The sequence below is a fragment of the Thermobia domestica genome, chromosome 13, assembly GCF_964235325.1.
Source record: "Thermobia domestica chromosome 13, izTheDome1.hap1.1, whole genome shotgun sequence".
NCBI lineage: Eukaryota > Metazoa > Arthropoda > Insecta > Zygentoma > Lepismatidae > Thermobia > Thermobia domestica.
In genome coordinates this window covers 153,764,058-153,778,615 of record NC_137466.1, presented here as the reverse complement: position 1 = coordinate 153,778,615, position 14,558 = coordinate 153,764,058, and the positions used below count along the sequence as shown (strand labels likewise).

The 14,558-nt window shown below is 35.8% G+C and overlaps 1 protein-coding gene across 5 annotated transcripts in view; it reads left to right on the top strand.

The window, feature by feature from the left end:
- Positions 1–14,558, top strand: part of LOC145668645 (uncharacterized) — a 65,666-nt gene that overhangs the window by 38,140 nt on the left and 12,968 nt on the right. For all 5 annotated transcript variants that reach the window (XM_081736699.1, XM_081736696.1, XM_081736698.1 and 2 more), the window contains exons 7-10: positions 4,352–4,446; positions 5,460–5,539; positions 9,965–10,069; positions 12,840–13,173. In XM_081736699.1, coding sequence (XP_081592825.1) covers positions 4,352–4,446; positions 5,460–5,539; positions 9,965–10,069; positions 12,840–13,173 — 614 coding nt within the window. The remainder of the gene's footprint in view (positions 1–4,351; positions 4,447–5,459; positions 5,540–9,964; positions 10,070–12,839; positions 13,174–14,558) is intronic.

Below are 14,558 nucleotides of genomic sequence, written 5' to 3'. Positions count from 1 at the left end.
TAATCTATGGATGGATGAACAATACCCAATACATGTTTATTGCTAACAAGAACCTAGAAGCTACCTGAAATATACTTTATATTAAACATTATGAGAGATAATTATACTTTGACATACCATCTCGCCAAACATATGGCTTTTTATCTTTTGTAGACGTATTTTCTTCAGTCAATATTGTATTTGTAGTAATATTGTATGATTTAATATAATCAGTCAATATTTTTTTTTTTTTTTTTTTTTTTTTTTTTATTTTTGAATATTTTATGAATTAATTACATAATTAGTTAAGTCGAAGAATAACAGAACATTGAAACTTTAAAAATCGAACTTATGTACACAAAAATTTGACACATAATTATTTTGTTTTCTCGGATTAAAATACTGCATATTATAACACTTAAATTCCATACAATTGACGAGTTTTTATATGCTGCACCTATAGTAATAATATTGTTATTTAGACTACAGACAGATAGGTAAATTAACCATACAGTAAAAGAATGGTTGTCCGTAATTTCTTATATAATATGCAACATAATCAGCAGAAATTCCGTGAGTTTGGTGTGAGAAGGGTGGTTACAGAAGGAAGATTTCTTCCAGTGCCTTTCCCGGTGGAAGCGTTCCTAGCATCGCTGCTACGTTCCCTCTTTGCACAGCCATACTTAATCTCTGTATAAGAAAGACTGAAGCTCGAGTGTCGCCTGTGTTGAGAGTTATTCGGCGTCCAACTTCTTTAATAAAGTTTAGTCCTTCATGACCCCAGGACCCACAAGTTTCGATGGCGATGGTGACGAAGTGGTATTTGTCCAAGAGGTTCTTATATTTTCGTCTCTTTTCAGATTCTCTACGAGTTGCGACCATCCCAGCTTTTGTGGAAGAAGTAGGAAGATTAGAGGGGGCTAGAGTATCGGCACAAGTGAAATCCCATATTAAAGCCTTCCCTCGTTTCCATGGCACCAATGACATTCCATCAGGTCTCTTGCCGTCAGAACGACTACACCCCATTGGCTCTCTCACGGAAGGCGTTCCAGAAGAGATGAGGGCTCTCATGATGAGGTCATTAACATCGGAGTGGCGAGAGTATCTGCCAGCACTGTGGAGACATGATAGGCCATGTATACCTTTCTTATCCACTAAACTTCCGCAAGCAAGGCACCGGTGTTGTTCGCAGACATCTGCTCCCAAACGTAACGCACAAGCGATTCTAAAACTTTCGTCGGGAAGATGCAGCCCTAGGGATGGAGATGGAATAGCCTGTACCCAGGCCCCTGCTTCAGGGGATGAAGTAGCTAGAAGACGTGCCTTATCCTCAGGATTGGTGGAGGACTGAAGAAGAGAAGAAAATCTGGAGTTTATAAGAGAAGCGTCCCATGAAGATTGTAAACTTCTCTTATCAAGCTCAGGTAGAGCAAGTCCGCCGCACGATGTCCACTGGGAGATACAATCAATAATCTCAGCTTCAGAATCTTGATGAATATCCTGGCGAAGAAGAGAAGAGATCAATGGCATAGAGCTATGAATGGAAGAAAGGAAAGCTGGAGTGGCCAAATCAAGGGCTCGACGAATACCTAAACCTCCGTGATCCACTGGGAGAGATGCCTGTAGCCATGACCTATCCGTAAGAGAGCAGTTGAGAAGAGATTCTAGGCCAAGTTGGATGGTATTATCGTATTCATTTAGAAGATCTGTCTCGCGCCAGGATGGAGAACTACGAAGGAAATATAACAGTCTAGGTATTGCTAATGAGGCCCGCAAGAGATAGACAGCTGAGTGTGCAGAAATCTTAGATAGGCGAGTGAAAAAGAAATCTAATTTGGATATTTTGTCCAGTAACATGATGCGTCGAGTGTCAGTGTTTAGTGCTGCACCTAAAAGGAAGGCTCTGTCTGGTGATATAAGTTGAATTCCAGGTGCGACTTCGTTGAGGAGGGTATGCAGGGCGTTAGCCTGTTCGTTTGAGACTCCCAGGAAACCAACTTCACACTTACTGAAATTGAGATTTAATCCAATCTCGCGAGATTGATTATGAACCTTTGTCAAAGCTTCCAGGACATCTTCCTTGTCTCCAGCTATAGTTCCATCGTCGAGATACCAAATGTTTAACTCAGTATTGATGTTGCTGACAATAGATTGAAGTGTCAACGCAAATAAAGCAGGTCCTAGGGGGTCGCCTTGTTGAACACCTCGCTGGGAGAGGATAATGTCTTCACCAAAAAATAGGTAACTAGGCTTTGAATAGCACTGATGGATGAAAGCGTATATATAAGGGAAGTGCGTTTTTACGGCAGTAAGCATAGAGTCTCTGTTGATTTCGTTGAATGCATTCCGGAAATCAAGTTTCAAGAAAATTTTTTCTTGGTTGTGGGGATGAGAATAATATAGTCGGGCTACATGGGCTGCAACTTCTGAGCCATGTGGAATGCACACTCCCAACTGATGTGGTGACAAAAAGCTAGATAACGGTTCCCTAATTCTTTGACATATTATTTTAGCTGATAACCGTCTCCAAACGTTACCGACAGCGATGGGGCGTATATCGCCACATTTCTTCCTCAATGCTATAAGCGACGCTCCGAAAAAAATTGGCCTGATTTCTTTAGGTACGTTTCCGGTGAGGATTATTTGAAGAAAATCACTGATAGTGTTCAACAGACGGTCTCTAGAGTCAATGTTCTGGTATAGTAGAAGATCCTTGAGGATGGAAGGCCGTAAACTGTCTATACCTCCTGCGGAGCCGGAAGGAAAGGATCGAAGAGCTCTCTGGACTTCCATGACAGAAACACTAGGGAGAGCTGGAGCGTTTTCGATGAGTGCAGGAGGTGTGAAGGTGTGACTGTGTGTAGGATGTTTATTCCGTAAAGCTTCTAGCACTGTAGCATTTGGAAGCGCCAAAGTGTCATCAGATATGAGGAGTCTGACTGCTCCATGGACATCGCCGTCGGAAAGTTTGTTCTCTATACTCTTCGTATTGAAGGTTATTGCATCTGTTGATAGGCGAGGTTTGGAGGGTCGTTGGTGGCGATAAAGAAGAGCATCGCAGCGAGAATTAGTCCAACTAGTGATTCTTTGTTTCACCCATGTAGTGATATTGGACACTTTGTTAGTTCTTGTTGGTGAACAAAGAGTTACGTAGGGGAAGAAGAAGAGCTCCTTCCACGATTGCAGGCTATTAGAAGATACAATATTTTGTAGAACTTGACAGAGGGATTCAGCCATTGCTGGTCTAGCTCCTCGAGGTACTCTACGTAGAATAGGAGTAATGGCTTTGAGTTTTCCGAGGAGCGTGTTGCATTCTTCGATTGACATCTCGTTGGGACTATCAATGCAGTTGCGCAAGACAGAACTATGTGAAGAAGATGAGGAAATGGAAGTGAGAGTGGACGATGTAGGTTTGTCTTTAGTACTAGTTCGATGGCACTTACTGTTGTGGATTGCTAGACCTCTTGCATTAAGTAACTGTTTGTTGCAATGGGAACACACGGAATCATGATAAATAGATGCATCGGCAGTATTTAAAATGTTAATGCTCGGGTCATCACTATCGTTCAGCAACACAGAGTGGTCCACATTTGTGGACGTTGCACTAGTATCGTGTCCGGTCGACATATTTAGCAAATAAGTTGGTAAAGTCAATATTGTATGATTTAATTTGACATATACAACATAGTGAAGGTATATTTTAAATATATGTTTGCAGTTTTCTTTCAGTATCAAATTGATACTTAATAAAGAAAACTGCAATCACTATGTTATCTCACAATTTACTAATATTTCGGAAACATCACGTAGACAATGATCTAAATAGTGTAGGTGATCAGGTAATTATAAAACAAGCAATAAAACAACTCTTTTATAAAACTAAACATGTCTTATATAAACAAGTTGCAAATGCAAATACACCGCTATTGCTTCTTATGATAAACTTTAACCATAAACTTTCTCATTATTATGTTAACTCTGTTAAAGAAACTGAATACTATTTTTTACACCATTTTTTTTTACACCATTACTTTTATTCAGAAATAGACTACACATATACTTAATTATTTCTGTATCTATTGTAATTTAACGTATGGAAACAGACTCAAGAAGTCCCTTGTCGAGCATAGTAACTTTGGAAATGCATTAAATTGTAAAATTTGTTAGTAGTAAGTACTGCTATTTACTGTTCTGTGGTGTTCAAATGTAAAGTATCCGCACGTTATGTGCTGCTTTTAGTGTATCATATGCGAAAAAATGAAAAATTAATAATATAAAGATCATATTATAATATAGATCACTTCGAGTGATGATACATACTGGAGAAACGAATGCTACTTATTGCGTAACTTAATAGACAATTTTCTTTCAGAAATTTAAAAATGAAGATAGAAAATCTCCAAAACAGAAAGAACCGTCTCCTTAATGAGAAGCAGTTGAAAGAAAGGGAGCAATCTCTATCTCAAGGTAAAGAATGAATAAAATAGTGTACGCATCTTAGTTACTAATTTCTAGTTTAGCAAATAGCACATCCAAGCACAAGGAGATATTTATGTTGAACGAAAGATTAATAATAATGCAATTGCTACTGTTTGTCACATTAAAATTACTCTTTTTACAGGTATGCACTTGAATACATGTTAAGAAATTTCTGATTTTAGTGCAGTAATATTTAGATATGTTTACTGATAACTTTTTATTGATAACACATAACTAAGTGACTCATCACATTGTAGTTAACTGATGTTAGTATGACAGTCAGTTGCATAGAAACAGTTTATCGACATAAGTCGAAGCAAATAAGTAACAGAATGGCGAAAACGGGCTGTTTTATTTGGGTATGCCCATGGTCACACAGTAAATGAAGTTATCCGATTAGTTGGTATATCAGAGTAGACAGTCCAATGCATCTACAAGGAATACCATGTGAACGCGAAACGGCGTCAGAACTGTGATCTCGGAAAGATCTTAACTTAAAGGGACCGCCAACAACTTTAACCCCTGATCAAGGAAAACCTTTTCCAAACCCGCCAAGAATTACTGCAGTCTTTAACTGAATCGTTGAGTTCAAAAACCGGCCATCTCCATTGAAGCCGACCAGCTTCCATGTTCATAGGGTTCAACGAGTTTGTATATGGTCTGAGTAACATTCAAGCACCCTGTCGCATTTGATCTGGCCTCCAGATGAAAATCCGTGGTGTTATTTGAAGTAGCAGATGAAACACAGAAATAGCAATCCCCATACTTTCTTGGAACTACAATTTGTACTAATGAACGAGTAGATTCACATCAATGGGATATGTCTGTAACACTCATGGACTCATTTACAAAGAGAATTCAAACGTTTATTCAGGCAAGAGGCATAAGGTAATTCTACGAGAGGCTGACTAATTTTTTGTCAATGTGCTTATCATCATACGTAGCTAATTTACTTTGATAATTTTCTTCAATCTAAAATTAATTAAATACAATTTTCACAGGTTCTTCTATTACTTCAGAAGATTACTTGGAAGACTACCAATTAAGAACTGTGACACCAAATCCTGATCAAATGGTGCCGGTAAGAAATCAGTAATAGGATTTTACTTCTTAACGTGCTTTTATGTTTATGCTTTTAAGTTTTATTATTATAAAATCCCTTGCAAATAGAATTGTAAGTGTAAACTTTTTCCTTTACAAACTTTTGTAATAATGTTATCAATGTTATTATCCGAAACAATTTATCTAGTAAACTAAAAAGAATAATTTAGAAATTATACTAAGAACTTCGGCAACCAAAGTTTCAAAACTAAAGGTACATTCAATCAAATCTAAATATTTTGAATTCCAAAAATATAGTGAAACTTCTCTGAATGATCACTTCTTTAATCTATCACTCTTCATCACGACCAGTTTTCAATGGTATGAAATTATAGTTCCATAACAGCAATGTATCAAACTCACGTGTTTTCGCAGGCCATCTGGTAAAGATAGTTGAAATATTGTTTTATTATTGCATATTTCAATTATTTGCTTACGATTCTTGAGAGACGACTTGAACCAACTATATACCTTCTTGAGTAATATACTTGCTACATCGAGAACTAACATAGAAGAGCGGCTCTTTACGCTTTTTGTTCTTTCAAAGAATTAATTGTAGTTCGGAATCCTAGGTAACACGACGTGATGACTTCAGGGCGTGGTAGCTAGCGCCTACGCTGAGCCCAGGTAGGGTTGAGTGAGACATGATTACGTTCAGTATCGAACTATGAGATGGGTGATGGAAAGGATCGGCGAATCTATGTTAAATTTTATTTTGAACTTGGAAAAACGGCTGCAAAGAGAATGTTGCAACTGCAAGGAGCATTCGGTGATGCTGCAGTGAGTCGCAAAATAACCTTTCATTTGTTTGCACATTTTCAAGCTAGAAAAATAGTGAAGGATGATCACCATCAGTGGGTCGAAATGAAGAGAAAGTTGTCCAGGTCAATACATTATGAGATCCGATCGTTGACTTACTGTCCGTGAAATTGCAGAAGAGTTAAACATTTTCATCGGCTCACATTGTCAAATCTTACACGATGACGTAGGAATGCGGCATGTGAAATCCATCTGAATCCATGTGAAACCCTCCCTACACTGAAATCCATCTTGAAAGAGAAATCATTTGACACATCCAGGACATCCAGGGTAACACGACAAGGAAATTCAGACGTAATTTACAATAGGCGTTCCAGGATTGCTTCCAGCAATGGCGACAACGTTGGAATCAGTGTCAAAATGCAGCAGAAAAGTATTTTGAAGGACACAAGCACGAATAAATGTTGTCCCTATGACTTTTTACAGACTCATTCTGAAAATAGGCACTCCTTGTGTCTAGACTTATAAATCGTTCTTCTTTTTTGAAAAAAAAAAAAAACTAAATTATATTATTTTCATTAAAGCTAGACATTGCTTTCTTTTTTATAATTTTAGATCTTTTTAGAACCTATGATGAATTTCTTGAAGTTTCTGAAAAGGGAAAAGCTCTAGTATACATTAATGTTCCAATTCCAAATAGAAGCAATATTGCCTGTAACTACTAACACAATTGTAATTTCTATTTTTACGTACACACATTCATTTTTAACATATTGAAAAACACGCTTATTAGGGCTAATTTCATCACAAAGAATTCACTGTAAAATTATAAGTTATTTGTTTTTCGAGGATTTTATTTAATTTAAAATTTTAATTTTTATTATATGCTTATTTTAATTTTAAATGTTTAATTTGATTTTTCATTCTTAATTCAAGAATTTAGCTTTTTAACATTCCCTAATGTGTAATTTCTTGTTAGTAGGTACCCAAAAAGTCTTATCGGATTTTGACTCTACAATAAGAAAGGCGATAACATGAAGTAAGAGTACAATCCTGTTCAAAAAATCCTGGCTACTACCGTTCTTTGGAAATTCGTGCACTCTTATGTACAACCGAAATTAAATCAAATAAATGTGAACGTCCTACAACCAATTGAGATCTTTATTAGGGCCAAAGTATTAGAATTCTCTATGTATGGTTGCCAGAATATCGCCTTCTAAAGCAAGGTGGATGGCCGAGAATTTTTGGACAAGATTGTAACTGGAAAATCATAGATATCTCCATCAGCATATACCTGTCCCTAACTCTCAACCAGACTTTGAATCCCACGGTGGTAGAACTCAAAGAAACGTAAGCCAAAGAAGACATTCGATGCATAGGTTACCTTCGAAATCGTTGTCTCTACAGATGGTCGTCAAACGAATGGAACAAATGGTAATCCGATGATGAAATATCCGGGAAATATGGAAATATATTAGCATTTCCCAACCAAGTTGGTTTATTTGTCGCGAAAAGCCTTAGCAGCAAGTAACTTCATGTTATCCTGGCACCACGGTTCCCAACTTTCCATACACGCGTTCCAATTGTTGCTAGTATGCAGTTCCATTGTTCACTTGTCGAGGTGGCAGCAGTTCGCGACGCACAATGCTCCCTCAAGCAGTCAATCAAACACAGAGCATAACATTGATACAATAGTGGTTATGGGTGTTTGACTGTAGGTTGATGTGATAACGGCATCGTGAAGTATTGTAAAAAAATATATTTTTCATCTTACGAGAATAGAACTTGGTTTGATATGAAAGAAAATAATTTGAGTTTTTTTTAACGTACTTTATTTTTCGACATAAACCCCTCACAATTCAAGGCACTTGCCCCACTTTTTTTTTCAAAAGTTTCAAAAATCTCGTCCACTGTCTGTATAACACATTCATTTGACTCAAATTTTCGTTCTCTAAGAAAGTTTTGAGTTTCAGGAATAAATTGTGGTCTGATGGAGCTAAATATAATGAATAGGAAGGATAGGAAAGCAATTCAAATCATGGCTCAGCCAAATATTTGCTCAACGACACGGGTTTCTTTCTGTTCTGGAGTGAGTAAACGCACACCCATCTTGCACAGTTTTTTTTATGGGATTTCAGTATGCAAAATGAAGTAAACCCGCTCAGTTGAGGTGTTTGTGTCTTCCGCATTTCTACTCGTATGTCGGGTAAAACCAATCATGGACTTTATCGTTGATTTTGGGTTCCCAGGACATGGTGTATCTTCAATACTTGTTTTGCCACGCTTAAATTAATTTGCCCAAAGCTGAACATTTTCATAGGAAGGACATGAGTCACCCAATATATATTGTCAGAATGACTTCAGACTACAAATTTATTTATTCATAGAAAGAAGTATTTATTTATTCATTTATTCGTGTATTTATATTCATTTATTTCAGACTACATATACAGATGACAACACAGCCTATTATTATGCGAACCAAATGACTTATTAAACTGACCTCATATGTCATGTTCGGATCTTAACGCATGAAATCTCTTTTGGTTGAATTAGTTAAAAATAACTGGTTAGATGACAGTAGAGCAGACGGAGTTCTGAGGCAGTTCAAAGAGTTTTGTTCAAATTCAAATTATAAAACAATAATGAGTCAGGATTTCGAACTGGTCAGTGTTTGGATGACTCTTGACTAAATAATTTGGAAATTTCATAATGAAATGATTTAAAGATACTGTTAAAAAAAGATTCCATTTTCTCTTATGAGAATTCAAATCTAGAAAGAATACTTTTAACCAATCCGAAATGTGTAGCAGAGAATTTAAAAGAGCAAACTTTAGTAACACTTAGATTTGTATACGATTCAGTAGCTTCTTCGGTTCACCCTGAGAAATTATTCATAAGAAAATTCATTATGCATGAAATGCTCGTACTTGTATTGCAGAAGTAACAAATCAACGACGTGAGAAAGAGGAAAAGAAACATATAGAAGGTGAAGACAGAAAAATAAAGATCATTCTAAACGAAGTTCAAGCTAAGGAGATTAAAACAATGAAAAATAAGCGTAATATTGATGAGCAAATAAAGCATTTGGAAAAGTGAAATTAATTACATAATATATTAATTTTTTCCAAAGATATGTTGTCAATATTCTACAGTTAGTTTTTATGTATAAACATCCACCTTTTTTCGGTGAGTGTTTCACTGCGACTTTCCGTTTCTTATGTGACGAAACTTTCATCATATGACTAAAGTTACAGATTCAAATTTCAGGAAAGATGTACAGGGATTTCTTGTTTTGTACAGGAATTTTTATTAGTCAACTGTTTTGTAATTTCATAATAAAATGGGTTTCTTGCTTTTATATTATTCATTTTACTAGTTGATTAGGGAAAAATATATTACTCATGTATCATCGGTCTTTTTTTTTTTTAATTCTTGTTTTTCCATCAACATGAGAAAGTCTGTATGAGCAATTAAATATCAGAAAAAAAATTTTAGAAAATGTTCTTGAAAACCAGAAGAAGTCAGTGAATTCTTTTCCGTAATTTTTGTCGCCACCTTGTAAACAAAACTCGCGAAATATTTGTTAAATGATTCTGTTCTTTTGATATCATTTCAGCAATTCATGGATTAATTTTTCTTACAGGTAACACCTACTCGACCAGAAAGAGTAACTGTTCACATTCCGACTCCATATGCGAAATTTCACTCAGTACTCCGTAGGAGCGTCATTTCAGTTCCTGAGCTAAACGTAAGAACAGGATTATAGATAATATAATTCAAGTTGGAATATTTAAAGGAAACTAGGTTTCATTAAATCTTTTCCATTTTTTTCTTTGAGTATACTCAAATAGTTAATAATTTAGTCTACAGGGACTGTAAAAAGAAATTTTAAGTGCACCTAATGCAAAATCAAAGAAAACAGTGACACATTTAGAAAGATAGTTATTTATATATGTAAACTCAATGTAATATACATGCAATTTTTTGCTTGAGTGGATATGTAAGAATGGTATATGGTTTCTGTTCGTGTAAAACGAACAATTATCAAGAAAGATAATTTTTCCTGTTTCGTCACTTTTAATTTATACCTAGCTGAAAGAGATATTGAACACGAACTGAAAAAAATATATTAATAGTGCAAGCATTACTTACATGATGTTAAATTGAATATATATATAATCATAATGATATCTTTATGTGAGTCTTATGTTTATTTGCTCAAGTTTGACATGTTCTACACAATTTGTATATCCTTATATACTATATACAATGTAATGTAACCCTATTCATCACGACTCTGGAACTCAGTAAAGGAATAATTAACTTTCTGACCAGAGTATATACACTTATTTATAAAAACTAAAATATAGTGTAACGCTTTCGACAACTTAACGTTTTCTTCATCAGACACTAACTCAGTTTCTGATGAAGATAACATTAAGTTGTCGAAACCGTTACATTGTGTATATACTCTGGTCAGAAGTTTTAATTATTCCTACAATGTAATGGTTTTATAAACTAAATAAATCTATCTGTCTACCTATTTTCCCTATTATACTTATAGTTTAACTCGGAAAGATGTGTGTTTTTATGAATAGAAAAGAACCTTACAGGTGCGTTACACAGAGTGTATGAAAAGTCCGGGAAACTCCGGTATGAGTAAAAATAGGAATATGTAAAAAGCGACAAAAGTTGTTGCAAATAGATAGTTTTCAATGTAAAATGTGAACCTTTTCCAATCGCACTAGCATTTGAGCACACTGGTAAGGAGTTGTTAAATGAAAAAAGCAACGTTGCTAGCTCGTAGGCTCTTCGTTTCGACCATCACCATACCAACAAATAACTTTGTTAGGAAAATGAAATGAAATCTTTGAATTCTACATCCCACGGTTATGCCGCCTAGGCTAAAGGAGATGGTGATAATGAGAAATGAATGAAATGGTGGAATGAAGGAAGTGGAAGGAAACGGAAGAACGCAGAGAAAACCAACGCACACGGTGCGTGTCCACTACAAAGTCCATTTGGCTTGAACGGGGATCGAACCAGGGACCCCACGCATCAGAAGTGAACACTCTACCATTGAGCCACCGCGGCTCCTGTTGGAAAAAGAATTTTAGGTATTCTAGATTTCCTCACATAATGTGCACGTTCCTTGTGTGATTTTTGCATGCCCTTACGTCCCGTTCGAACAGTATGCTGTATTTGAAACGTTGCTGTTTCATTTAAAATAAGACATCTTACCAGTAGGATGGTACTACTGATAAAATTTCCCCATTTTAGACTAAAAAAAAATACCTATTTCCAACAACCTGTCCTCTCTTCCTATTTTGTCATATTTTTACCCGTAACGGAGTTGATTTATGGGCCCGGACTTCTAATATACCCCTATTTCAGTTTAATAATACTTAATAATATTTCAATTTTAAGTGTACTCGTCAGTCCCATCGAGCTCATTCGTGGCTAAACGGTTAGCGTACGTCGTAGGAGCCCCGAGTTCGATTCCCGGCGGGAGCTCAAGTGGTTCGGATTTCACGTTAATAAATAGGTCCCGTCTCACATAACCTCGTTGCTGAAAGGAACGTTAAACTCAAAATCAACTCAATTCGTCAGTCCCGTCTTTACTTTTTCACATTTTCCAACTACTGCGAAACTCAACATATAATATTAAATGTTCCTTATTACGTAATTATTTAGCACTTAAAAACTATTACTTACTAAAATAGTTTCTGTCGTCGATATATTTCATAATCTGAATTACTTGAGTAAATTATGACGTCATATCATACGCTTAAACGACGATCGGCAAAAATAGAAGCCCACTTCAAAAATTATTTACTTTACTAAGTAATATTTTGTATTTTTTGTATAAAAGTTATTATATATATTGATGTCTCCAATATTAAAAAAAAAAAGAGAGAGAAATTAGGAATGAGTGTGATGAGCACCTCTAACTTTTGTACGCAATTAGGACGGAAATGTAAGAATTTTGTCAAATAAAATACTTGCTTTCTAGGTCAGACAAGAAAGGGATTTGGTAAAATCACAACTCCCCTAAATTTTCTCTGCTCTTATTCATGATAAATTAAAAAAAGCTATGTACCACTTTATGTTGTCTTCCTCCTAAAATTTACTCCCGTAGATCATGTTGCCACTTTTAGCTGTAATTAATGCTGTTTTGCCGCCAGAGCAGACTGTACAAATTTTGGGCCCTCAACAAATAAACCTTAAAAGCCTTTACAACTTATTTAAAAAGAAAGATAGCTATATTAATTAGACATGCCACTAAAGCTAATATTTCCATGGAGCTGCTGATTGTCCAGTCTTCGACATTTGGTGTCTCGAAGTAATCATTCGCTGGTATATTTACGTAGAAAAATAATTTTCATCATCTAACGGTTTATACTTATGATTTATTTATGATATTCGTGATTGATTGATTTTATGTGAACTAAATTGATTACAAAGATAAATCAAGCATTTTATTACTATATTATTCATATTTTCTGGTTTCATTTTAGTTACCTTTAATGGATTATTCGCCTCCCGCGCTGTTGGACGAAGTTGATTCTCAACAGTCTACAAAGACACGGCCTTCATATTTGCGTGAAGAAACCAGGAAAACTATTAGTTCACGTGAAATGGAACCAAGAGAAAATATGTTAATAAGCAAAACGAAATCACAAATTCCTGTACCTTCTGCCCCACCACCAACACCAGAGCCTGAACGTATATCTAATACTAACAGTCAATTACAAGACGAAAGTGAGATTAATGAATTAGTTGAACTGGAAGCTGAAAATGAAGCATCAGATAAGGCAGAAGAAGACAGTGGTATTGAGACCCAGCAATTCGGTACGTTATTATTATTATTATTATTATTATTATTATTATTATTATTATTATTATTATTATATTATTATTCAGTTATTTACATATGATTACATTATTTTGGATAATGAAGCCACGGACTCATGTAGTAAAGCGCTCACTTGAGGTGCATGGGGTCCCTTGTTCGATCCTAGCTGTCGCCAAGTAGCTTTTGTGATGATTCTATGCATGGGAATTCTCAGAATTCTCCCACTTTCTTCATTCCACATTTTGTTCATTACCATCATCATCATCTCCCGTAGCTCTGGAGCATAATCGTGGGACGTTAAACTAAAAAAAAAAGAAAAAAGAGAAAGAGAGAGAATAAATAAAAATAATCTAGATGTATTTATACGTACAGTTTTGGTCATGCAAATATTCTAGTTTATTTTAATCATTTCTGAAAACAAATTTATATGGCGGCTGGTGGGAATTAATATTAATTTCTTTATAATTGTATGAATTTGTTCCAAAATTAGTATTGATTTCTTTATAACGTTCTTTGACTTTACGCCTTCACTATTCGTGAAGAAGTGAACAAACGAAAGGTTGAATGATTCTTTTTCTTACAGGAACGTACTAATTAAAATTGAATATATTGTTTAGACAGCAATTATGAATTTAGGTTATATCTTGTTTAATATCCTAAATGGAATTTGTAAAACAAGAAAAGTCAAGTGCATCTGAATTTAAAATGCACGTACATAGCGATGTGAATGATTTCGACGTGAACAAAGAAATTGTAGACCAGGTACTGGACTAGGTTTAGAGACCTTTTGCAGAGAGAAAGGAGAGACTAATCATTGTTGCCATAAAATATGTCCTTGTCCTTTCTATTAATCGTTAGCTACACAACATTAGTAGTTAATATCAGCTCATCCCATAAGTAATGTCGTTTTCTCGATGATCGCTGCAATGACGCCATCTAACGAGCGAATAGTGAAGTAGATGGCGTGAGATGTGAGATAGCTGTGTCATATAAAGTACTTCATTGTGGCAGTATGTAGAAGGAGAACAGTCTACTCCACGTTTTTAATTGTGGCTTGTGTTTGATCACAGCGGTATCGGAGAACCACATATGGCATATCATGCGTATGACTTCAGCAGAGACATTCAGCTAGCGCAGCGACATGAAAATCAAGACTGTATATGGTCAGGGTGCTGTGGAAGTGTGGAAGTTCCGGAACCCAATGCAAACTATCGAAGAACTGTTAAAAGAACTCCATGTCACCCATTTGATCATTCATCTTCATCTACAGGACCTTGGTCACGTGTCGAAACTCGGTAAATGGGTACCCCATGCGTTAACGTCTCAACAGAAACAGCAACGAGTGAACATCTGAAGTTCCCTGCTCACCCGTCACAGGCGT